Raw genomic sequence first — 27,027 nt, forward strand, 5'->3', positions numbered from 1 at the left:
TTTATATATGTGTGTGTTTTCTGTATGTGTCTCTCTGTTTATATATATTTTATATATAAAAATTGGTCAGTCTGTTAAACTGGATGTATTTTTTTTGTTTTTAATAAAGTTTGCCCTGCCTTTGTCATATTATTTTTTTTTTTATTCCTCTACCACAGGATAGCTACAGCTCTCAGGGTATTTCTCAGCCCCCAACCCCAGGCAACCTGCCAGTCCCTTCCCCAATGTCCCCAAGCTCTGCTAGCATCTCCTCATTTCATGGAGATGAAAGTGATAGCATTAGCAGCCCAGGCTGGCCAAAGACTCCATCAAGCCCTGTAAGTGGCTCTGGTTTTTTTGGTTTTTGTTTATTTTTTTGTAATTAATTATATTTTAATGCTTGCTTGTTTGTTTTGTAAATTCCTTTTCTTCATTATTTATCCACTAAACAGTTTTCTTTCTTTATAACACTGGGTACAAATTCTGCTCTCGGACACATGACTGTAAGTTCCACTGCTTGGCTTCAGTGGGGCCTGAGCATGCTTATCCAAGGGCAAAATTTGTCCCAACAGTACTTTGAAATAAGAAAGAGTAAAATTGCGTGCATCATGCAAGTGTACTGTCTGGTAATACAGCAGTTGTTGTGAAGAAAACATCCTTCCTGTAATGCATCAGCTTCCAAGCATGCCGACTGTGTTGTTAAGGACAATTCCGTTTCTGTTCCTGGGCCCAAACTCCTTCACACAACTGACTTCACTCTGGTTGCTGCACTTGTCTTTGCTAGGGCTATTTAGGAAAAAAACCAAAACAAACCGAGAAATCTTCTCCCTATTGAAACTAAGATGCATCAACGTTTGAATTGTAGACTCAGCACCATAAAAAAGCTGCCGTGTATATTTTTGAAACATTTTTAATTTTGAATTGTGTATTTGGAAAGACAATCATTAGGTTATCAAGGCACAGTCTAAAACAAAATTATGTCTGATTTCCTCCATTGACTTCTTTTGAAATAACCCAGATTGTGGGTAGAAAAAACCTGATGCGTGTATGTTTTTAGAAAACTATTTTTTAGATTAGTAATGTTTAGTTATTCTCACACAGGTTGTAAAGAAAAACCTGAGAGAGATGCGTGGAGCTAAAAATAAATTTCATCGTATGTGTATCTGTATATATACACGCACAGAAAACCTATATACGTATATATAGAAAAGAGAAAGGAGATGTAAGCAGATATGGCCTATGGGGAGCAAATGTCCACTTGGTCATTTTTGCTTTGTTTTATTGAATTAGAAAAATACATGTTGTTCCTGGTTTTTTTCTTTTTACCAAAAGTAATAATGATCATCATTTCTCTGAAGAAAAACACTGCAATATATTTTTGTGAGGAATATGTAGGGTTTTCCTGATGTTAATGTGCGCTTAAAATAGCAACAATTCTTTGATAACGACTTAATTTTCATAAAGTGATATGTTGAAGAGTATGTCTCAGGGCAAACAGAAGAAGGCCAATTGGAGTGAAAAAGGTCTCCCCATCCAAAAACCAGACATCTAGTGACTCCCCTGAGCAGGGCGGAGCAGCGTGGCGTGAAATGCACCACCTTAATGTTTTGGTGTTTATTTGGCAGCAACTTTGAGTCTCAGAAGGCAGCTGGTGTTACTTGTTCCCACAGTGTCTCATCTTTTTCTTAACAGCATTTCTGAAAGGGCGGTACCAAAAAGGGTGTTGGTTTGCTTTGTTAGTAATGTTTTGGGTATTGCTGCTTTGGGTGATTTTCTGGAGGAAAGCAAGAAGGTTATTGCACAGGCCGTCTAACACATCGAGTTCTTCCTCTACAAGGCTACCATGCATTCCTGAGCTCATTGCATACGCTGCGTAACAAATCCTAGAGTCATTGTGAACATACGTGGAGTTTTTTCCATGTAAATATGACAAAGTATAGTGTTGGAAAAAATGAACGGAGGAAGTTTGTCCTTTCAGTTCCTTCTGAACGCCCTTCTGTTCAAATGCTGCGGCGTCTTTAGCTTCAGTTAGCTTCTTGGTACACAGATACGGGTAACTACTGTGCTTTGGAACGAGAGGAAAATAAGTGCTGTAAATTGGCTGATCGTTTTTTACCGATGAAGGCCAGTGTATTGGATAACTTCATCGACTTCAACAGCAGCCTGACATAGACTGGAACGATTGATTGCAGGCGTTCCGTTACACTTGAAAACAGCCTGAATTTGTTCATTAAATCCCAAAGCTTCTTCATGTGCTACTTCTCCATTCCAGCGGAGGATAAAAGTAAGGTCTGCAATTCACTTCACAGTATCCCTGTGACCCCACTAAGTGGATCCTCTCTTTCAGCAGTTTTATATGGAAGTGAGGCATGAGAAAATGTGGAGAAGGAATTGTTGAACGTTGTGTTTTGAGGGCTCTTCAGGTACATAGGTAAAAGGACACTTCTGCTATGCTAATTTGCCTGTAGTATGCATCCCTGACAGTGGCGAGGTGGCTTTAAAATTCTTTAAAAGCAAGTTTGCAAGTGTGGGTGTGAACTAGGCAGGGTCACTGAACAGGAATAAAGCAGTAGGTTATGAAACCCCCATAAAATGCTGTGCACCATCCATAGGTACACATGAATGTGAATACACTTGAATAGGCCTTCATCTCCATCGTGCTAGCTGTGAGGGGTCTGCACGGTCCTTCAGGAGGAAATCTTGACAGAGGATTGTGTCCTGCAAAAGCCTGTGCCACAGACTGGACTTTGGCAGGTTTTGGTGCCTGTGTATGCACACTCTGTTCTGTAGTAAAATAGGTCTACATAATAAGTGTAATATTGGCACATTCTTTATTGAAGTGGGGGAAATGAACAGTAGATAGTTCTATAAATATAGATGCTTAGAGATACGTACAGAAACAACTACCCACTGCCTTAATGTGAAAGGAACTCCTACAGAAATTTGTGTTGCTCTGAAGGATTCTGCAGACTCACCATACAAGAGTCTGTGTAATACAGTTTTAATGGGTGGTAGGTCTATTGACAATGAAGTATGGGGTTTGACAAATTCAATATGAGAATTGGCTTTAGTATCCACATATTTAGATGTGGGGTTTTTAAATCACACATTTAAACATGGCCGGTCACATCATGTAGAAGGATGCTGAGGGCAGAGTAGGATACAACTAAATCAGTAAAGGTATGTGCCACAGGCTTGCACCAGCATTCTTGTATCACCAAAATTATCAACAAACTTCATGGAAGAAAAGCTCGTGATCTGTATTCTTCCGGCATTGCCTGGCATGCACTCATTTTAGTTAACAATCTGCTAATGGGACCCTTTTGTAATGAACCCTTATTTTCTGAGAGTTAACATTTACCTATAGGCAAATTAGGCTTCCAGCTGAACCTGCCCATGTGGAACTGAAGTTTGTTTGTGTGTAGACTAGTATGTACACATCTATCATTTTTATATGTTTACATTTATAAAAATAGAGAAAAGGATGTTACTCTTGAGGAGTAGCATTCTTCCCTCCAGTGCATTTGTCTAATGTTAACGTTTCATTTTAGAAGAAAATTGCACCCATTTTACAAACCATGACAACCTGAAAGCTCACACAGTAAGAAACACTTCTTACCTTCTGTAAGCTGTGAAAAGTTTTCAGATTATACTGTCATTTTAGAGCCTTCTGCCACACTGCTGAAAAGCAGCATCATTTGAGATGTATAGTAGAAAAACCCCGAATGAAAAATTCTCAATTGGTTTCCATTCTGCTCTGAATCTGATTTGAAAAGGAGAATCTTGCCATATAAAAATGAAAATGTAAAACTGGTGAATCTGAACATTCTTAATCATGAACTACCATAAAAGTGAAGTAGAAACTATTTGGCTGCCTTCCTATGTTAGAATACAAGCACATGCAAAATTTACTGGGTAAAAGCTGAAATTTCCCACCTTCGTTTTTATTAGAGTTCTGTGGCATCATAAGTGTCAGATTAAAATTAATTGCTGATGACCAGTAGAGGGTTAGCTCCAGTTTATTCACCTATTCAAGCCTCTCTAATCATACATCTGTTCTCACTACAAAACCAAATTAGTAGCAACGACTTCCCTTTTTCCACCCAACCCCCCAAAGAAAAACTTTGACAAAGTATATTTGTTGAAAAGAGTTAAACTGATTCTCTTAAACCCCCCAGATGATACATAGTAAGTGACGCTTAGAGTAAACTGGTTGCTATTACAGAGTCAGTTTGTGCTTTCGTTGCATAATCTGCAGGACTCCCGTCGAAGCACTTTCCCGCCAGCCACCTAGTATTAGTAAAACTAACTCAGCTTTGACTCTGACTTCAGTACGAGTTGTAACACAACTGAATCCAGCTCAAGCAAGTTCAGGAGTGCACCTCATTTCTAAGCAAGAAGGGTAATAATATCTGTAGGAAGGATTCCTGAGAAGAAGTTACAGTGTCAGGAAGCAAGGCAGAAAACTTTACAGGAGGCTATTTATTTAATTAAAATGAATATCCATTCGCTGGAATAGTAATGGCTCATGGAACTGCTGGGTGACCCCCCCTTGGCTTCATGTCTCTCTTCTCCTGGCTCTCCTCCAGTGTTGCCAAGTTTCAGCTAATGGCTGGAGGGAGATACAGAGCCTGTCATATTTTCCAGGCTAACATGCAAGATGAATGGTGGCAATGCTTTTAGAATCATTAGCAGTCGGTTGCTACCCCACTGCATCTTTTGTGGTGTTGAGTGCCAGTCCTCACCAGCGCTGTGTGGGGACGTGGACGAAGTGGGTGGTTCTGTAGCATCTGTGAGGTACAGCTAGGGTCTTCTTTAGAGATGTTCAACTAGAAATAAGTTCCAGTTTACTTCAGAATAGTGCTGTCTGCTGTTCAAAGTAAGGAAAAGGCAAAGGAGGGGAAGAGTGAGTGACTAGATGGGTTTAAGGAAGTGTCTACTGCAGTCAACAACCAAGTTTAGGATTTTAATATACAAATGTAAAGGATATGTTGCCCTTCATATACTTGTTTCCTTTCCCAAAGCTTTGTATCAATCTTTTTCTCTTGTGTTTGCTTCTGAACCTTTCTCATCTTCCACTGCTGAGCAAATCACCTTCTGTAAGCAGGAGGGTCTTCCTGCAGTAGCAGCAGCCCCTCTCTGCGGTCAGATATAAGAGGCAGCTCAGATAGGGTGTAGTCCATCCACGCATGGTACAGCTCACAGGGTTATAATGCACGGAAAAGATATGGTGAGAAGTTATAGCTTTGTAGGAGCCTCAGTGCTTTCTGCCATCTTCTTAGAGAAGAAAAGGGCATCAAGGTAACATGAGGTTTCATTAGCTGTAAAGCCCAAATAGCAGCAGGAAAACGGGTTCAGTCCCGCTCTTCTGCCACATGAGAGGGAGTTCTGCTCTTTCCACCTGTTTTGCTTTCCCTGGTGGTGGTTCAGCTCTGATCGCTGTGCATCCCTGGTTTTCCCGAGGCCATAATACACATTCTCTTTGCGAGGTAGGACATGTGAGATGTCTGTCTTCTGTCCTCTTTCAAGGGAGGAGAGTAGTAGCTGTTCGTAAGGGTTATTGGCTCAGGCAGCTAATTGCAGTTCACAAAGAGTATTGCCACCAGTCTCCTTGTGCTGTAGGCACTCTTGCTTATCTTGCTTTTTGGCTAAGGATGGTGTGAAGAGGTAGTAACGCATAACCGTTTGTGACTCTAAAGAGAGTGCTACTCCTGGGTGTACTAGTTTGCCATGATTCACACTTCAGGCTACTTTTGTGCAATTCCTGTTCTGGAGGAACACTTTCAGGTTTTCTAGCCCCTTTTTGGGGGTAAAGGAGAGAGGCTTGATTTGGTTTGGTTTTAGGATTGTGTAAATATGTGTGGGACAAACTTGGTTTTAATTTTACCTAAATTACTGCTTACAAAGCACTTTGAGATAAATGGATGAGAAGCACTATGTGAGAGCTACCTCTTCTTAAAATGACACGAGGCAACATCAGAAACTTGCCTTCTGGGATCCAAAGTTCAGATCAGTGAAAGAAATATAAAAATGGGGAGTTTGGGCCCTTTATTTAAAAAGCTGAATTTTTCATATATGGACAGAATGTACTGTTTGTGCCTGAACTAGTAGCCTTCATTCCTGACTGTTGTGTGATAGCTTTAGTTTGTTTGACATCTTCTCTTTTTCAATGTTGTGAGTTTCTTACTTTCTTTTCCCTCCCCCTCCCACCCTTCCCCCAACTCTTTTTTTTTCTTCTTGCAATTTAGAAATCAAGTTCCTCTACCACAACTGGAGAGAAGATCACAAAAGTCTATGAACTAGGAAATGAGCCGGAGCGCAAGATGTGGGTAGATCGGTACCTCACGTTCATGGAGGAGAGGGGCACGCCCGTGGCCAGTCTGCCAGCTGTGGGCAAGAAACCCCTGGACCTGTTCAGGCTCTATGTCTGCGTCAAAGAGATTGGAGGTTTAGCACAGGTGAGACGTGCTTGAAAGTGAACCTGTTGAAAAGGCGATAGGCATTTTTTTCTAGAGTATTTCCTGCTGGGTACACCATTACATTTTCAGCCCCGACAATATTGTTGAAGAAAGTAAGAGTGTGTGCTTTCGTAGTTGTCTGGAGTTCATTTTGGGTTGCATAATTGCCCTAGAACTGTACAGTTTTAATCAAAATTGACCATTGTTACAGACAGATGAAATTTTTACCTGTTCAGGGGAATCCAGTAATGCCCCCAAGAGAAGAAAAGAGGAAAAGGCCGTTGGTTCAAAGTTAGGAGTAAGAAACACATGATAGAGCTGAAAGGAAAAGGAGATTTTGAAATCCGTCCTTCCCAGATAGGGATACTGCCTCTAGCACAAATTAATTCACCTCTCCAGAGAAGTGGCAGGTATATTCTTGAAACACCGTCCTTCATCCCAAGCCTTACATCTCTGAGTGTCTCTGTACTGTACATTTGTTTCTTACGCACAGACTGCGCTTCCCCTGTGTTTGGAAAATGTTTACAGGATATTTTGGGTTGCCTTACAAACATAATGATTACAAGGAAAAGGTGAATTACTTAATTGAGATGAAGGAAAAGGAAAGCAGGAAGAGCTGAGAATAAAAAAGTCACAGATGGGAGAGAGAAGCTTTGGTTTGTGTTCTCACCAGTTAACAGGAAATTTTGCAAAGGGATGTTCGGAAATTACTTGTGAGTTCTGTAAGACTGACCACCACAGAGAAAACGAAATGTTTCAATTGTCTAGCACTGAAAGCAGGAGAAAATGGTCAGTATTTGCAGCCTTAGATTTGGTCTTTGAAGTCATCTGTCCTTGCCTGATACTCTTTCACAAAGCATCTAGGGGATCACTCTAGTGAGGTGCTAGAAGCTACTGTGAAGTGCTGAAACCCGTAAGTCCTGTGGATTTAAGAACGCTTGTGGACGGTCAGTGCTTTGCGAGATGAGGTCTTACATCTTTATCTACATAGCTATGTTTATTTAATGTGAAATATGTAATATTTAATATTTAAATAGATACGATTCTACACTGATTACAAAATCTGAACGCAAAAATACGGCAAACAAATGAGATCTGCAGAAAGAGAGCACATTTTAATAATCTATGTGGTTAGTTCAAGAAAGAAACATCCAACATAAGTTAGTACCATTTTCAGTCTGTTTTGAATAGTACACTTCACAACACGGGATTTGACTACTTAATTAGATCATTGGCCCTTCAAGTGCAGAGGTTTTAGCTATTACTGTTATCAAAGGAAGGCAGAGAAACCTCGTATAGTTCACCTTGCCAGCTGTTAAATGCTGTATGTAGGTAAGAGATGTTATCCTGACATTTTTAGTGATCAGCTCATGCCCCCCAGCATCATAAAGATTTGATTACATTTAGCTCAGAAACTTTATTACAGGTAAGTCATGTCATGCAGCTGCTCTGCCTCATACAGTGTGATTGTGCCCATGGTATGACGCTTAGCATCAAAAATTAAGCAAGATGGAGGGCAGATGGGATATTCTAGAGAGTCATTCATATTTGCTTATTATGGAAATTTATTTTATTTTGGGACATTCAGTGTTGATTTGCAGTGACAGACATTATGTATTGCCAAAGAGTAGATGCCGTTCACTTAGACTGTTTTTTGAAAGAGGTTGAGTTACAAATGTGTGTGTTCCAGTACTGGTAAAAATTGATGCTGAAAATAAAGGCTCCTGGTTTTGCTGGTGTGAATGATCACCATGTTTATCTTTTTGAGGCTACTGAGAGGTGCAGAGCTTTGCTTGCTGGGGCTTATTTAAATACATCTGTGTGGTGCCCTCCTAAAAAGCTGTTGCTCCAACTGCTGCACTCCACATCTCATGATTCTGCCCAGAGAGTGACAGGGAGTGGAGCTGTGCAGCAGCGGTGCATATTCTCCACATTGATGGGGTCCCCACATGAACAGACCAGCTGTTGGCAGTCTTCTTTTAAATGGCAATATACTGGGCATTTAGGCGTGAATGTTTATGTTTGCATTATGCAATATGTTCATTACGCACCACTTAGCTGTAAGTCAGTAGGCACAAAGGGCTGTGTAACTGGATTTCAAGCCTCAACAGGGGCAGTTTATGAAAATCTTGTCTCCTTTAACTCCTGAGTTCTTGCAGGATGTACCAGAGAAATAAAAACACTTCTCATAGCTATGCCAACCTGCGTGCCATTAATGCTATCCCCAAAAGATCTTTGCTGACTGGCAGCAGTTATGGTGTTATTAAACACTGAGAGAAACGTAAGAAATGTTTCCTTTGCTGGCACACAGGCTTAGGAGCAGTAAGGCTAATGATAACCTTTGTAGCTGTACAAGTTAAGTTGGAGTCATTAAAATCTCAAGCCTCAGGGGCAAGTAGCAGTCATCATGGTGTGCAGGAGTCGGGATTCTTCCCCAACAAAAGCTGAGATGCTCAGACATTTAAAGCCCATTTATTTCAGTGTTGCCTCCCCTCCTTGGATCAAACCTAGCAATTGCACAAGTGGTTGAATGAACTCTGGGGCATCAGGTCTTACAGCAAAAATACTGGCTGCTCCGAGTGGTACAGCAGAGCGAGCCAGTGGCATCATCCAGGCTGACAAATGAACTTCGCTGTTATTACAGATCAGCTGTGTTTGAGGAACTCATGAACAGAGTCTTTCAATATTCTCAGCCTTACACTGCAAACAAGACTCGCAGTGGAGTTGTGCAGTCAGCACTGTAATACAGAGTATTGCTGGACTAGCCTTGTGTGCTTGAAGTCTGCCTTAATTAATTAAGGGGCCTCGCTTCACTCTGCCTCTCGTCTAGCCAAAGGATCATTGATCTGTCCCTGCAAGATGCCCTAAGCTGAAAGGACTTGAAGCAGGAATTATAGGCTGAACTGTTTGACAGCTGATAGCTATTTTGGAGCAAAATCTATTTTTCATATCAGTGCTCAAACACTTCAATTGCAGAATAACGCTGTTATTGCTTTCTAAATTAGTTTTTAGAAGCTGCTTTTTAATTAGAATGGGGTGGGGGTGGGTGGGTGTCAGAGAGTGGGAGAATAGGCGTGCATTTACTTGGGAGATGGATTGCTAACTGAAGAGCATGGACCCTGGAAGAGTGCAAAGCATTTAAAAGATGCACCATGCAGAAGACTCTCCACAAGCAAAGCTTTTTATGTAGCCATCAGCAGGTTCCCTAATGGTTTTATAACTGTAAATGCTGTCTATGCATTACTGCGTGTGGGAGTAATGAGCATTAGTTAAAAGAGGAGAATAAAAAAAGTAAACCAAGACATTATGTGCTTTTTTTTCTCTTTTTTGTCTCCTGACTTAAACCATTTTGCTGCAAACCGATGATTCTGCCATTTATTTTGCTAGGTTAATAAAAACAAGAAGTGGCGTGAGCTGGCAACCACCTTGAACGTTGGCACTTCGAGCAGCGCAGCCAGCTCCCTGAAAAAACAATACATTCAGTACCTGTTTGCCTTCGAGTGCAAGATTGAGCGAGGGGAGGAGCCCCCTCCAGAAGTCTTCAGCACTGGCGATACTAAGAAACAACCTAAGATTCAGCCGCCATCTCCTGGTAAGTCAAAAAAACTGCAGCCTGCTGCACAATCATTTTTCGGATGCAAAAGATACTCACTAGGTTGCAGTTTATATATTTAGAAGCATGTCTTGCTAATGCTGGACAAACAACAAAGATAAATATGTTGGCGTCTTGTTTTCAAATTTGGAGCTAGCTGCTGAGTCAGGTCAGATTTAACTCTGAAGGGCCATTCGTAGTCATGTGTCTAGTTCGTCGCTGCTCACTCTAACGTGTAAAGACATGTGCGCCAGCATACCCTTCATATCCAGAGTTATATTGGCACAGTAGAAAGAATAGCGTTTCGCATGGATGTGCTTGCGCTGGAAGACATGAGGCAGCTAGTACTAAAAGGAGCAGCAGTTTGTCTAAAGATCAGATTCTAGTACTTGCACTTTCCTTGCTGTGACTCTGAAGCTGCATTTTCAACACAGCTATAGGTCAGTAAAGCTTCAGTTGAGTCAGGATGGCAGATGCTGGACTGATCAGTGGGTCTCAGATGGTTGCTCTGATACAGCTCGTGTTGAATGTGCGGCAGATGGAGAGAGTTGAGAGTATGGTGTATCCCCACTGCCAGACCTCGTAGTTTGGAGGCATGCTCTCTGTCCTTTTGTTGTTAATCCCGTATGTCAGATAAGTCGTTAGCATCACTGTTTTTATCTCCTCATCTGAAAAATTGGAACTGGAAATGCCTGATTTGGGCTGTTCTTTTTGCATGTACAGTGTGGTGTTTGAAACCACACTGTTTTCTTTCTAAATTCAGCTTAAGACTCTCAAGACTGGGTAGTCATGAGTGATACTCAAGGCAAGACAATTCTTCAGTCATAACATTTTAAGTACATAGAGAAAGGTGTAGTAAGTATTAGTCTATGCTGTTCACTTCTGGACTACCCATGGAAGAGGAAATACTTCCTTTGATTTGCTGGTTATTAGGCTTTTCTGACCAAGAAAATAATTTTTTTATGACCTACCTGCACAATTACTGTTAGGCAGACCACCTTCTTTTACTGCCAAGAGAATATAGTTCCTGGAATGTTTACAGCCATTTCCTGCATTAGAAGGCAGTATTGGGAAAGTATTAAATATCTTAATTTCTGTTAGTGCAGTTCACTGGTTGAAAATGGGAAGTGGCGAGTCAGGGACCCAGCAAGCTCTCCAAGCAGTTTGCAGGCTGCATGGCTCCAGTTTGAGAACTCCTTTTCATGGATACCAGACAATTGCAAAGACCTTTATAATCACATAATACAGTTCTAGCTTTTACAAGATCATTTGTTATGATAGCGTTTTTTCAGTACAGAAAAAGAGAAGGGCTGTAAGGCTTAAATCCTTTTCAGCCTGATGTATTCAGTGCAAGGATTTTGGGGAGTGTTTAGTTAAAATATTCCTAGGTACATCTCTCTGTGCAATACCTTAAATATTTCCTCCACCTTGTTAACACCTAGGGTTATCAGGTACCCCAACACTGATTATTTAATAGGGAAGATAACTAGGTTACTTCACAAGGCAAGTTTAGAAGATGGGGAAGAATACTTGGTACTAGAAGTGAAACCTGTAGTCCAAATGTTTACGTGTCTGAAATGAGCATAGAGTGTCCTGAATGTGCATCACTGTGAAAAGTAAGATTTTGGATGTGCTTGTCACCTCCTGAGAAGTCTGGTAAGGGGAGCTGAAACTGTTAGACTTGTTAAGGAGGGTGAAGACGAAGTTCATCTGTTTCTAAAACTAAACAGCAGTACTAAAAACGAAAGAGTATTTATTTTTCTTTGTTCTGTCCTCCCTTACCCCTCTCCCTCCAACACTGCTCTCAGTAGTTGGTTCGGGGATGATCACCATAAATTGGCTGAATTTTGAGATGAAGAATCATTACGTAAATACATAAACCTGAAACAAAGGAATACAAATGTCAGACGTACCACTTTTAGAGGGTCCTTTTACATCATGACACTACAGATGAAAATGGTTTAGATTTATCATAACATTCAAGCAAGCTGACTATGAGGAGAACTGAAACTATTTTTCTAAAATAAAAACACAGCAGGACATAGAGACTAGAGGAGGGGGAAGCAAGCAAGAACTCAAGGTTTGTTTTGTTGGCGAGAAAAGAGCTCGTGTCACTGAATGGACCGCACTTCTGTATGGAGAAAGGCTTTCTCAGTGTGTAGTACATGAAATCCCGCTGAGGTATAGATGCTGCAGAGAGCACAAGCCTGTTCTCTTTAATAGTCAGCTTTTTTTCTTGCTCCTTTTCCTTTAGTATATACCAGCATTAACATTTTAACTGCACAAAAGAGGTAGAGTTGTAGATGTACTTTAGGTAATCTGTTACCCTGGCATTCAGAGGGACCAGCAGCCCAATACAATAAACGGAACAGTAGCCTCCAACGGTCCTTGCTCTAACCATTAGCCTCTGTTGTGCAGTTAGCTCAGTGTAGGCAGAGCCACTTTGAAGCCAAATCCATTTGCAGAGAACTAGTTACAGTATTAGGGCTGAAGCTAATTCTGATCAAAGGAGGGGGACTCGTCTCAGAGGGGAGGGTGTTGTATTTTGTCCAATTCTAACCAGCTGATGCTACCAAATCAGGGTCGTGAGAGTTTAAAAATCAGCTCATCTTCATAAAACTTTTAAAACTAAATATTTCAGTTGCTCATAAGAATATATAAGGAATATATATATAAGACTATCTAGGGACTGGCAGCCTTCTTGGTACAGAGAAGAATTCAGCTCCTATGTAGATGTAGCTCCCAGGTAGATGTTGTGCAAGATGGGAGCACAGTGACATGCAGTTCAGAGCAAATCAGTCGTTGCAGATGTCCCGCATCCGAGGAGTGATTTTGTGACTGCCTCCCAGACGACCTTTCGAATGCAGTCATAGAGGGGGCACTAGGAAACACAGTGCAACACCTGTAGTGAGGAGATCTCCACAGAAGAACCCGGTCAGGGAAAGAATCTGATGTGAAAGTCAAATTTATGGGACTGCAAGGCAGCGGTCTGGGTCCGTGCGTTAGTCCATTTGCTTGTAGCACTGTATTTGGGATTCTCCCATCACTTTTTTTACAACATCTCTAATAAGGGAAATGGTATGTAAAGGAGTGAATAATTTAGTGCTACGTACAGTGCAATTCAGGATAGTGTCAGCAATTACAAAAAGTTGAAATAAGGAGTGAGGGTAGAGCAAAGTGACAGGCTGGTTGGCTTTGTTCAGCACAGGTTTGCACAGTAGCCAAGGTGTTAGGGGTAGGATTACCTGCCTGTTTTAATATAAGTTCTGGCTTCATACTACTGTCAGAGCATCTTCTGTTCTTTCATAAAACTCTCAGGGAGAGGTGGGAGCCTGAGTGTGTTTTGGTGTTGCTTGCGCTGCTCTGAGGCTGTGCAGCTTGGAGACATGCTTGTGGTAGACTGAGGCCTTCGTACCACAGCTTAAATGTGTCTGGGTCAAATAATGCCATCAGCAGTGAAGACCAGCAGCAGATGCCTAATGACAGACTAGTTACTAGAGGTGCCTTGTTGGCCTTATGTCCTTATTGTTGGGTCTGTGCCAAGGTCCATGTCAACTGTTGACTGCTCTTTTGCTGCATAGAAAATCCCTTACAGAGAGAGAGGCAGGCATTTGTAGGCCTTCACAAGCATCCTCTAGGACTCCAGTGCATTCCAGAAGTGGGTGCAAAACCAAAATGCTTTACCTGTCATGCATGTTTGATAGTTTTGACCAAAATCTGCACAAATGATATGGTAAGTTCTAAACGGAAAGTAATTCTGGGGGCCATTATGCTAAGCACTAATGGGTGCTGGAGAACAAATTTCAAACAAGCATCAGCGTGAAGGAGTTATTTTCCATTGCTGTACTCTGGCACTGTAAATTCTTAGCTGCAGTATGCGGTCCTGTATGCATGACTCTCAAAATTACAGACCGAGCGGTTTATCCTACACCAAATAAACAGGGTACAGCTGAGGATGCTCCCAGGTAACGCTCAGCAGCTGGCCCTGATGTCAACGGAGATTTCATTACAGCAAACCTGGAAAATCATGTGTTGGAAAGAGGGAGCAGAGCACGCCAAGAGTGTGTTCCCTGCGTTTCCTTGGCAGCAGAGAAACAAGACTTGGGGAGGGGGATGGCAGGGGAGACGCGACACAACACCACACGACACAGCCATTCAATGAGTGCGCCTGTAACCAAACCCATCCGTCTCTGCTGGCGGGTGGCTGACTGAAGTGCTATTATTAGCAGGCAGGTGATGTCATGGAGCGTGTCATGAGGCCAGCCAGGGAATCCCCACGGAAGATGGATGGGTGAGGGGTCGGGAGGGGCGGCTGAGGGGACTGACAGGGGTGTCCCCATGCTTGCACTCGTGCCCGCCCGGGGGGGCCCTGCCACAGGCAGCGGCCCCCAGCCTGGCCTAAGTGGGGCACTGGGTTCGTGCTGTGTGAATTATCTTCCCAGCGTGGCGGCTGGCTGTTGGCTCTGAAGTATGTGAATGTACTTAACCTTCAGTAACCTCGCCATTGTTTACTTTAGAGTATACATTTGTAGCTTCTGGCAAAAGGTAGGGATATCCTAGAGAGCATGTCAGGCCTCATCTTAATGGGGTTTCAAGAGGCTGCATTGTTCCTTTCCTTTTTATTTTTTTTCCTGAAGGGAAAAAATTGCTGGCAAGAGAAAGATTTTAATTTTTTTTAACTGCATATTTCTGTTCTGGTAAATAAAGGGTCTTTGCCGAAAGCAGTGCTCACTGCCATGCAGGCTTTGCAAGGAACGAGCCACACCAGTGCTCTAATTCCGTGCTGCCTAGATTAACGTGTGCTGTTGAGTGAACTGTGGAAGAACTTGCAGGACCTCGCTTTCTCACAGACAAAGGTGTTAATTTTATTTCATTTTGGATGGACTTTCTATTGTTAAAAGCATATTCTTACAAATATGTTATGACACTCGAAAGACAAGTGTTGCTTAGAAGTGGATGTGAGATGAAGAATTCAGTAGCTGTGTACACACAGGTTTTTTTACTGGACATCCCCAAGTCAGCCGCAGAATCATGTAAGCAGAGATTACCTATTCTAAAAGAACATTGTTGTTTGTCTTCCCTCTTAGTTCTTTGTTTAATACTGAAGCTTATGAAGCACTTGGAAAGATACAGTTTCTATTTCAGGATGTCCACACTCAAAATTAAACATCTACTGTAACAAAAACCCAGCAAGGACGGATATAAAAATTTCAGAGAGCAGCTTAGCAAATGTAGAATTTAAGGTGAAATATGAAAAAGGAATATGGTACTTTCTTACAGAGAAGAGGATTGTCTTTATATTCTTTAACTAGAAAACATAGTTAATAGCAATGTGTGTAAAATGTATGTGAGACTAGTTACTAGCATAACTAGTTTGCATTTAACATGTGTGCATGCAGGCAGCTGCGTGCACATGCTATATCCAAAAACTGAAGGATATATGGCTTTGATGCAAAGTCAAGTGCTCAAAACTTAGGAAATGCCAAAAGTGAGAGAGAATCTTTGCAACCTTGATTATGTTTCCTTGTGCATATACAGTTCAATATACTCTTAACTACTCTTAACTATGCAGTCACGTTGAAGTTTTTTCCATGAAATGTCTGTGTCATTCAGTGCACAGACTAAACAGCACTCAGTGAATGAGGAGCTATTCAGTATTTTGTGTTATCCTCACGTTTCAGTACACAGCCCTTACTTGTGCCACAGTTTTCAACCGGACTCAGTGTGTTACAAATTTACTCCTTGGTTTCTCTTGTCTTCACTACAACTGTATTTGAGGGCTTTGAAAGGTATCAATCAGCTTTTCCAAATACCCATCTGAGAGGGAAAGTAGTATGATTCCTGTTCTACAGAAGAGGAACTGGGCTATCGAAAAATTTACACCATGAGTATCTACTAATTCTCTGTGCCAGTTTTCTAAGTTTTGCCATGTATAGCCCTTTATATGATCTTACCTGTTGCCCTACATGTTCTGCCCAGCTGGAAAACAGCATCTCTAGGCAGACTCTCTGAGGAAAGGAACACACATCTAAGAACCTCTTAGGCAGAATTTCTTTTCACTCATATGCCCAGTATTGGACTCTCCCCCGTACTGAACTCTTTGTTTCTTTATCCAGCCTCTTATGGTTCTTTCCCTGTCCTTTAACTCTCATTAGGTACATTTTCTGGGCTTTCTTGGTGTTCCTTGTTGTGTAGTACCATGTCCATGCAACTTCCGACTTCTCAGATTCTAATCTGATGTCAGCAACATCCATATCTCCTTTCCAGGTTCCCAGTCCCCTTGCCAGTCTCCTTCTATTCTCCTTTTCTGTTGATGGTCAGAAACCCTATTACCTTGTCTTTGCTTGTAACTGCCAGTTGTAACCATGAGAGCTTGTGTGGGGTGGCTCCCTAACTATAGGTTCTCATGCTCAGCTCCACATTCAAAACTGCCCAGATGAACCCGGCAGCTGAATTACAGTGAGACTCCTGCTCACCCCCAGCCTGAAATAAGTACAAACAGGATCTTCAGAAAACCAAGTGAATGTATAGCAAGCTGGTAATATCTACATATAAACAGGTATTTTTCACAAATTTATTTGACCAAATCAAAATAAACACTGGAACAGCAAGAGTACTTTCCCTGTCACGGGCACGTCCCCAACATTACCACCAAGGCTCTTCAAACAATGAAGGGACCAGTGGTGCTGTGTGTGAAAAAGGTGACCCAAAATATATACTTGGCTTGGAAGACTCACAGAAAAAAATGTCTCTTTTGGGGACAGCAGAAGAGGACCATGTATTTTCAAAGGCATATTCTTAAAAAAAGTCATCCAGTTACAGCTGAAAGTTTCTAGAACAAAATTAGCTTGAGGAGAATATCCATCAGGATGACTTCCTGATGATTGGCTGAAGCTTGGCAAAGGTACAGAAAATCCCACATCCTAGAAGAGAAAGTTAAGTTGCTTAAAAAATTGTACCTGCTCTATCAACAGTAACCATTAAGAGTACATACTTATTCTTTCTCAATGAATATGCTATTTACATTGATGCTATGACTAAAATATAAATGAACTATTCAGTGGCTTGTGAGTGTTAAGACATAGAAATAATTGTCTTTGCGGTTGCTTGTAGGTTGTATCCACATTTGGGCTCTTGGTAGCTGATGACCTAATCTAGAGATTGAAACACTTGCAGTCCCTATTCTGTCCCTTGACCCAGTGGAGGTCAAGAGCAAAGCGTGTTAACAAAGCAGTACCAGAAACTTTGCACTTCTTAAGATAGCATTTGCCTTCCATTTTTTCAACTGTTTATAAGCAGTGATTTAGAAAGAGGTGGGGGAAAAATAACCAACTCTATAACCACTACCCAGCAGATAGAAATTTGACTTGTAGCCTCTCAGTTGGGTATCTTCTTTTTGCTTTTAAACCTTTCCTTATCTAAGAATATTATATAAAACACACTGTTACTCATAATAAAGATTCTATATTCATGCAGACAATAAATACTGAAAAAATTTTTTACGTGTTTTCTTCAGGTTTACTTTAGATATGAATTAAGTTCTTGCTCAGGTAGGATAGGGAAGAACTTAATTGCTGCTTAATAGCCTACTGTAAGAGAAATATGCAGGGTTAGGCAATAGTGTATTTTACAGCAAGTATATGGGTACACTAAGATGTTTACTTACATGGTTCTAGTATAACTAGATGGTATTTGACAATGTGTGGCTTAACTCAGAAATGCTTTCAAGCTTTTTAGAAGTAATCTAGAATTGTGTTTAAAGTTCACAGGTGGGAGAATGATCCTGGCTCGCTCAGGGGGTCATATATACAACAGTCTTGTTTTATGTGAACATGATGATTTTTTTTATTATCATATGGATTTGTTTTATTATAGCACTAATGCCTTCGATCAACTGTAGCATTAGTTGTTGCAAATGTTGTTGTTACTGTATTAATGCAATCACAGAGCTTTTCTTAAACTTTCTTTGAACCTCATTACTATGTGAGCATAATCCAAACATGCCTCAGAAAGCTGAGGACAAGAACAATGTGGTCTACACAAGGTGGATTTTACGTAGGCACTTGCTACTGAGACTGACTTCCAGATAGTGGAACATGTGTTACAGATATAAATGAAACACATATAAAAAAGGTGTTCTTCAGTTAAAAACAAGCTCTGCCTGTCAAGATGATAAGTGTTCTAGGATTCTGAGTCAATTATAAACTACTCTCTCTCACATACAGAAGAAAAGCCCATACTGCTTTGTTCCACTTTTCCCTCTAACAGTAATTTATGAAATTTTGTTAATTGGTTGTTGAATGTAGATAGTCAGGCACTATAAAATGCTTACATGACAGTTCATAAAAAAGAAGGACTTCTCAAGCCAAAGTCATGTCTTACTGAGTCTATTAGATTTGTGAATTCTTTCTGTTGGTAATTTTTTTCCCAATTGCATCTAAAGATTGGAATCCAACAAGTTTTCCCTGGGTAGAATTTCTGCCACATGGCCAGTCAGATCCAAGGCTTAGACAACATTACTAACTCACACTTACCTCCTTCTAAATCAGAAAACTACTGCATCAGATCTTCGGGGTTGGGAGGTGTTTCTCCCCCGTAGTTGTATGAAAATAGTAGCTTCAGTGTCTTCTTTAAAACACTGGTCTGGATACATTTTAGCATTAACTTACATGATATATGCGTTTAATGCCCTTATTACTGCTCAATCTCATCAGGATAGAACAGTACACGCTTTTCTACACTTCCTGTCATATCAAGAATATAGCTATTTACCATGGTTAAGGAGGACAGTAGTGCAGGTACTCATCGCTTTCTGAGATCTCAATATAGAAGCTTTTGCAGATTAAATAGATGCTTTGCAGTATTGACCTGGTCTTGTTACATATGCTCTACAATGACCCTAACTACATTTCCTTAAGCTGTCCATTACTATTTTTACAATTTTATTAGGAGTGATAGCTATAGCCTCCTGTTCAAATTCTGCTTTCAGTGATCGCTTTCTTCTTATCCTAGATTGCCTTCTGCATGTCTTCAATGCATTTGTTTGCCATGCTGTCTCAAAGATGGCATAGGGTTGCAGTGTGCCACTAATCATTTGCCATGTTTCACCATGGAAATGTCTGCCTTTTAGTGGTAAATGAAATTACGAGTTTATATTAATATAGCAGTTTAAATTTGTGAGGAAAAGCTTCTGGCTGAAATTTGCCTTACAAACATATGTGTTGTGAGAGTGATTATATAAAGAAGCTGTGCCAAAGAACAACCTTCATTTACTTACTGTGTTGTAAACTATAGACAATTAACTTTGTATCTCTGACCTCTGATTTAAATGATCTTCATGTAGATGATTTCTATTCATGTTGCTTCAGGCAGCAGATAAAATTCATGGTTCTAGGAAAGATGATGGCTATTACTGCACAGGATATCCTCATCTCAGAGGATTTGGGGAAAGTTATAAAGTACTGAGACACATGGTATAAGCAGGCTTATGGGGGAAAGAAGCAGTTTCTCTCCTTGATGATGATGATTTCCACAGGAATTTGGCTGCCACCTTTTAATATTTCCTTTTTCTTTAATTTCCCAGCTAATTCTGGTTCCTTGCAAGGCCCACAGACTCCACAGTCTACCGGTAGTAATTCCATGACAGAAGTGCCAGGCGATTTGAAGCCCCCAACACCAGCATCAACACCTCATGGACAGATGACACCTATGCAGGGTGCCAGGTATGAAAAGGGCTTTGCTTCATTTTTTGTTGGGCTGTAGTTCTACAACAGTTTAAGCCAGTCTTTCCCAACTGCTCAGGCACTCGTCTGATTCTGTGGCTACTTAAACTTAAATTATGAAAAGCGTTTATAATGACAGTGGTTGAGATAGCAGAGGATTCAACAGGGTGGACAGTTCTAGGTCCTGAAAGTCACACAGACCAGCTTAATCTGCAGTGAAGCTTTCTCACCATTTGTTAAGGCCTTAGCCCACTGAAGCCCTGCCAAAAAAGTTCTTGTTGACTTCAGCAGGAACATAGCTAAGCTCTGAGCTATGTACAGAGTCACTCTGAACTTAACATACTTAGGTTCTTTTTTTCTCCATCTGTAATACTGCAGAAAGAATAACAAGAACCTTTTTTAATTGTCTTTAATCCAGATTGGGTTTTCTCTCGCTATGTAAAAAATTTTCTTTTGCATTAAGAATAAATCTGATAGTTATCAGGGAAACGCCCATTTTCCAAACCAAATTTTAAGTGCTTTAGAGTAAAGCTGGCTGGAACCATAAAGGTTAGTGCATCTCCATAACAGTCAATGGTATTTGGGAGGCAAATCAAGTGTTGCTGTTTAGTCTTTCCTCTGGTAGGAGAGCAATGGGGTACTTGATAAATTTGAAAGGTAATAAATATGAAATTGATAAAAAGTAATACTATTTTGACATATTGTATCATTAACCTGTGGAGCTCACTGCCTTGGGGTAGGGAGGCAAACAGCTTAGTGAAATTTCAGAAGGGTTTAGACTTTTATATGAGTAATAGGAACACACAGAGTTGAATTAGATTAAAAACCCTGATCTTTAAGGTAAGTAGCCAGATAAGCTTGGGGGAAGAAATGGGTAGATTTTTTTAATAATTGTCTGTTGTGAAAGTTTTTTGCATCTTCCTCAGACGTATCCTGCACCAATCACTGCCACAGCATCATGGGCTAGGTGTATTATAGTCCAGTCTGTTTTCACAATTCTTACAAATACTTGATGATGTTAATGCCTCCTTTTTCTCATTTGCTAGGAACAGCGCAGTTAGTGTGCATGATCCCTTTTCTGATGTAAGTGATTCAGCATTCCCAAAGCGAAATTCCATGACGCCAAACGCACCATACCAGCAGGGAATAAACATGCCAGATATGATGGGAAGGATGCCATATGAACCGAATAAAGATCCTTTCGGTGGAATGAGAAAAGGTATTTTCTTTGTGGGAGCTTTGGTGTTCTTCCCTACATCTATGTAATCAAGATGTTCTAGTTTTCAGAGTGAGCTTAAAAAAGCTGATTTGGCCATTGGTAAAATGGTATCATCGTAGCAAAAAGAGCAGTGCAGTGCAATTGTATTTCATTCTGGTCTGGTCATATTTTCCCCTCTCAGAGTCACACTGTTTATTTTGGACTTAACGGAATCCTAAAAATGCTTGTAGGAATACATTGCAGGAAATGGCATGAATTCATAGGGTTAGATTTTGTGCAGCACCATATGTTTCTTGAAGGTGGTTAGCTACTCTGCGAATGAAATGCTGGACTTCAGTGTTAGAATGTGAAATGGTGAAGCAACATGCCTGGCTGTAGTAGGGTAGGAGTTCACTGTGCGGAACTGAGCAAGTCTCCTAATGCTCTCTGTCTCAGTTTATATACTTTTCAGAATAGCAAAGCTAATTTTTTTTCTCACTGAGATAGCCCCTGACAAAAGGTCATAAACACAAAGTTTGTTTATTTTTAGAAAGCAAAAATTAAAATTAATGTCAAACCTGACTCTTGTCCTTTTGGGCACTTAGCCTACAGATGGTTTTGTGGGTGTAGTAAAAACGTGCTTAAAATGAATCAGTCTTGCATGCCTCATAGATAGGAAAGTGGGAGGAAAGAACACAAGCAGGGATCACAGTGGCTGCAAAGAAGAGCAGATAGAGGAGATGAAATTAAGAAAGTGGAAACTGAAAGGGAGCAAAAGGGAGGAATGGGAAGAAGAGGTCCAGAAGTCAGTGGGAGAAAGATATGTGATGAAGTGGGAAGATGCTCTAAAAGACATAGTTAATCTGATGTGATGTCTTTTTAAACCTTCCTTTTAAATCCTTTTGCCTGGACTGTGGACACTAGCGTAACACAGCTGGAGGAAGGAAAAACCCTCTCTGCCTTAGATTCACTTTAGGTTTTATATCCATGTGAGATTAAGTGGGTTTATTGCACTTTGTTGTACTTTTCACATTTATCCTGTTGAAACAGAAATGCCTCTGTTCAGTATCTACTGTGACAGACTAAAGGATAGAGTCTCTTCCTCTATTTGCTTGGGAATTTATATCTGATAATAGTGGTCAGCATGCCTTTTCCTGGACTCATAGAATATGCCCATCCTGCTCGAGAAACTACATTAGGATACAGTATCCTTTCCATAACTAAATTACAGTGTACATGTGTGTATGAGGGCTGTATGGGAAAAAGAAAAGCCTGATTCTGGCAGCTTTGTAATCCAAACTAGGAGATTTGCTTTCACCTGTTTTGTAAGGTTTATATTTGCATTCACATTTAGCATTGTTTGGGGTGAAAAGAACAAGAGCGAGTTCATCTTCAGCTTGTGAGACACCAGCTGATTCTCCTTGGCAGTGTTAGGGATCTGAACATTATCTTAAAATACATCATTTATAGAAAGATATCTTCAAACAGAGTAATATATTTAATTTCCCTTACTGTTGCAGTGCCTGGAAGCAATGAGCCTTTCATGACCCCTGGACAAATGCCTAACAGTGGAATACAAGATATGTATAACCAGAGTCCATCTGGAGCAATGTCCAACATGAGCATGAGCCAGCGACAGCAGTTCTCTTATGGAAGTGGTTATGACAGGAGGTGAGTCAATCTTCAGGAAAGAGCAAAGCCCATTAGTGAAAATGATCCTCGCTTCCCTTCTCATTTTCCCATTGCACCTTGCAGGGAACATAGCAGCCTACATTTCCTACAGTATCTTACTAAATCACTGGGAGTCAAACCACTGGTAATGACTGAGTCTAGCTGTTCACAGAAATTAATAAGGAGGAATTGTCACACCTTAGAAGTCACTCAAGCTGCAGCAGATCAGCATGTGGGTGTGTTTGACAGCTGCCTTCAGCTGGCTGCTGGGCTGGGCTGTGGTGGCATGAAGTAGCACTTGAGTTAGTCTTCTGGCCATGTTTTCACCTAAACGGTTGTTGGTGGACTTTTTATGAAAAACAAAATCCAGAGCCTAAATATGTCTGGTTTGTGGTGGTCTGTTACTGAAATGCCTTTGGAGAGTCTGGTGTCTGTTGTCTGAGCTGTAGGGATACCAGTCTTGCAGTGTGTCCTTCAGGACACTTGTAAGTTTGTCTTTCAGTGAAGTACGTGAAATAAATTTGGTCCTCTTTTGGGAAAAAAATCAGTAAAATCAAGGATGTCTAAGAAGTGGTATAGCAAGCAGAATGGTTTGGGAATGTTTGGATTATAGCAAATATTCCAGTAGGTTTTGCAGCTCTGGCTGTATTCCTACTTCTGCTTTCATTAGGCTGTGTACTTCAGCTTCACTTTTTGTTTCCTGGTGGTAGCCAAAGTGGTGCAGTCTGGGTCTTTCAAGTGTAACAGCGGAGTAGTTTTCAGTCAGTAGTTTGAAATAGCAGATGTGTAGAGTAACGCAAGTGTAATCATGTTCAACAGGTCACATTGCTGGGGAGTCAGTGAGAGTAAGGGTTCTAGTGGAAGGTGGTAAGTCAAGAGAATGTTTTCTTTAAGGGGTGTGTTTTGTTTTATTTTACTGGCAATTTTGGAGAATAAGTGCTTTTTAGAGAATGAGGTTTCCTTTGTCATTTTTTAGGTCGGATCATGGGCTGGGTCCTGAAGGCAGTATGGGACCACCTGGTCAAAGCAACATGGTGCCTTCAAACAGTGACCCAAGCATGTACTCTCCTAATCGTTACCCTGGCCAGCAAAGGTGAACACTGATTTCTCTGTTTGTAATTTCTGCAATAACCAGCTAACGAGTGCTAGCAGCCTCTGTGAGAGCGCATAGACAGAATATGTGGCCTCTTGGTGTGTTACTTCTGTTTTGTCCTTATTTAGGCTTTTACCATTGGTTCAGTTTCTTGGGGGGGGGGGGGGGGGGGGCAGGGGGTTGTGTGAATCGGTTGACTTTGTGTAGCCATAGAATCAGAGATGTTAGAAAAGGAGTGTAAATCCTACCTTCTGTATCTCACCTCCCTGCCAACAACAAACTAGAACGTATTTTATAGGCCCAAGCTCTGCAGAGCAGCATGAATGACACCAGTTCTGAAGTTTCCACAACTTCACTTGGCTTGTGGTTATCCTGTGGCTAACAAATGGGACATTTATAAAGTGCTCCCTTATGTATAACATACACGTACCTTTGCTTGGTTTTATCTTATTGCATGTACTATCTTGGACAAATGTAGACAATTCCCATCAGTTATGTTGTTCTTTCAACTGGCACTGGGTAATTTCTCTCCATCTGCGTCATAATTTTAGGAGATACTGAACAGCTATTGCTTTCACTCCGGTCAACTCTCAAAAAAAGTGATTTTTCTGTGCTTTTGGTAAAACTAGGTCGCGTTAGTTCTTTTAATATGTCAGGTTCCCCAGTCCTCTGTTTCTCTGACTCTCCCTGATATGTTACCTCCATAATTATACTTGAATTGTAGATGTGTTCTCACTGCTAGTGTACAGAGAGGAATTACTGACATATTGGTCTGCAATACAGTGTTATTTATCAATTTTAATACTTTACAAGTACTTCATTTCAGCAACCTAAATTTCATTCAGATGTGCTAAAAACACTGCAGTTGCACTGTAGTGCTCCTCAGAGGTCTTATAGGCCACAGGTAAGTTTCCAAGTGCAACACAGCTCTGCCTCTTATCTGTAGCTTTAATAAAAAATAACATGAACATTAGCAAAACTATGAGTACTGTTTTTACTCAGTAATGATGTATTTAAATGTTACATATTGTAATTAAATTTGTACTCACTTTCTGTCACTATCATCAGACTAAAATCACAATTTCACTTTAAATCAGCACTTAACTGTTGATTATATTCTTAAATAATCCAGAATGCTTGGAGACTGACTTGTTAAAACACAAGAATTTTGACTTGCAACCTTTGAGCTGTCCTTTACTTTTCCCCCTAAGATGGGTTCCCAGCGGCTGCAGCTGCCTTTCTTACCTCTTTGCTGAGCATACCCTGTTCCCATTCCTGACTGCTACCCCCAAATCTCTCTGTTGCATCTTCACTGCTCCTCCTTTCTTCTATCTGCTTTATCTCCTTCCTTCCACTACCAGCTCCAGCAGAGCTTACTGCATCAGGCTCAGGACCATACCACACTGTACCTTCACCTTGTTTCTAAATGGCAAATTTCTCCAAGGTGCAAGATCATCAGAGTACTTTGCTTTTCCTGGTGGCTTGGAAATTCCAGCAGCTCTAAGTGTTGATTTGAATGCTTCATTTCAGGCATGAACCATATGGGCAGCAGTATCCAGGACAAGGACCTCCCTCAGGACAGCCACCGTACGGAGGGCATCAACCTGGAATGTATCCACAGCAGCAGGTAGGAGAGGGGAAAACAGCTATATTCATAACATTTGTTTAATAAATGTCACCCCAAAATTCTGTATACATTGAAAACATTGTTTATACAATATATGTCTTTTGGCACAGAGGAGCACTGTAGTTCTGGTCAAAATCACAGCCCATATGGATAAGCAGCGTATGTGCAGCTCTAGGAAAATGTGTTCATTACACTGGAAGAGTGTAAATTTTAACAGATGTTCGGTGGCTTTGGTTATGTATCAAGTGATTTGTCCCAAGTTAATAGCCAGCAGACTGGGAAAGTATAATTCGTAGGCTAGTAAAGTGATGCTGCCTCAATTCCAGAAACAAATAGGAAAGCTGCTTGTCTGGCAGGTTGACGGGCCTTAACTTAATGTCATGCAGCCAAGTGAACCGAACAGGAAACTGGAACAAAGTAAAGCATGCAGCACTCTCAATTGGTGGGCCATATGAGATACCTATCTTTAACAGAGATCAGATGGCATATTCCCCACATGTTCTCTCTAGTATGGTACAAAACATGATAGAGAACATTATTAGTGTTAAAAATAGTTTAAACATTTGTACATTTCAGTCTCCCTGTGTAATAACTTTGAAAATACAAATTGTATTAATGAATAAGATTTTTTTTGTTAGGTGTATCATCAATACCTTGTGGGCAAAACCCCATCTTATAAGTCAATAGCAAAACTCCACTGACTTCAACAGGATCAGAGTTTCATCCTGTGTGTTGTTAATTCATTTCTAGTCATACAATAATTCGTAACAAAAGTTGAAGCTAGCTTCCAAAATAGAAAGCACTTCCTTATAATATAAAAATTAAAATGTAAACTAGTTGTCAGCCAATTTCAGATAGTCCTTTTCAGTTTGGGATAGAGTTTTACTAGGAAACTGGGGGGAGGAGGGAGGAATGACACGTACACACGACACCTGAAAGGGGAAATCTTAGGTTGGACTGTACTGCAAATGTATATAAATTTCAATTTCAGAATTTCTTGCTTATCTCTTTGGTTCATAATATCTTTAAAATAGCATAATCAAAAAACTGTTTTGTTGTCCTTTATGACAAGTATATGCTAGCTGTCTAGGTGATTTAGTGGGGAAATTGTAAAGATATATAACAGAACAGTTTGTGATATTCCATGCTAACGTATGCAGGGAATATATTAACTACATGTTCACTTAAGCAAGGAGACAGCTAGAATTTGTAAAAATATATTTGGCCCTGTCCTTAGTGCTGTTCATATGCTTTGTGCAATGACTCTTGAATGTAAAATGCATTAATGCAAAAAAGCGGTGGAGAATGAAGGGCAAGGATCTTGGCCAGCCTCAGCTTCTCCCTCCTGCTCCCAGAGGATTTCACTTCTTCATTTAGCTAGAGATTAGGTTGCCAGTAGCTTATTTTCAGTTTTCTAAATCTCACTCTATGGTGGTACAGGAAGAATGAGAAAAATGGTTCTTTTGAAGCTTTTACAACCTGAAGGCTAGGGAATGACCTGGGAAGGAGGTGCTTGGAGCATGAACTTCTGGGGCCAATGAAGCACTTTGAGCCAGCTTTTTCAATTCCTATATGAATGCTCATACCCTGAGAGCTATTATGCAGCAGGTGACCTGCGTTGGTGTCTTTTTGTCTTCTGTGAGGTCTCAGAGACACACATTGTGCAGCCTCAGTCTCCTGCTGAACC

General features: G+C 40.7%; 1 protein-coding gene across 1 annotated transcript in view; it reads left to right on the top strand.

The window, feature by feature from the left end:
- Window positions 1-158: 158 nt before the first annotated feature.
- Window positions 159-27,027, top strand: part of ARID1B (AT rich interactive domain 1B (SWI1-like)) — a gene marked incomplete at its 5' end in the record, with an annotated part of 35,244 nt that continues 8,375 nt past the window's right edge. The window contains 8 exons of the mRNA XM_010291331.1: window positions 159-317; window positions 6,228-6,437; window positions 9,825-10,029; window positions 19,613-19,751; window positions 20,798-20,970; window positions 22,470-22,620; window positions 23,597-23,713; window positions 25,244-25,340. Of these exons, the coding sequence (XP_010289633.1) occupies window positions 159-317; window positions 6,228-6,437; window positions 9,825-10,029; window positions 19,613-19,751; window positions 20,798-20,970; window positions 22,470-22,620; window positions 23,597-23,713; window positions 25,244-25,340 (1,251 nt within the window). The remainder of the gene's footprint in view (window positions 318-6,227; window positions 6,438-9,824; window positions 10,030-19,612; window positions 19,752-20,797; window positions 20,971-22,469; window positions 22,621-23,596; window positions 23,714-25,243; window positions 25,341-27,027) is intronic.

This window comes from Phaethon lepturus, unplaced genomic scaffold (genome assembly GCF_000687285.1).
Source record: "Phaethon lepturus isolate BGI_N335 unplaced genomic scaffold, ASM68728v1 scaffold20437, whole genome shotgun sequence".
Classification (NCBI taxonomy): domain Eukaryota; kingdom Metazoa; phylum Chordata; class Aves; order Phaethontiformes; family Phaethontidae; genus Phaethon; species Phaethon lepturus.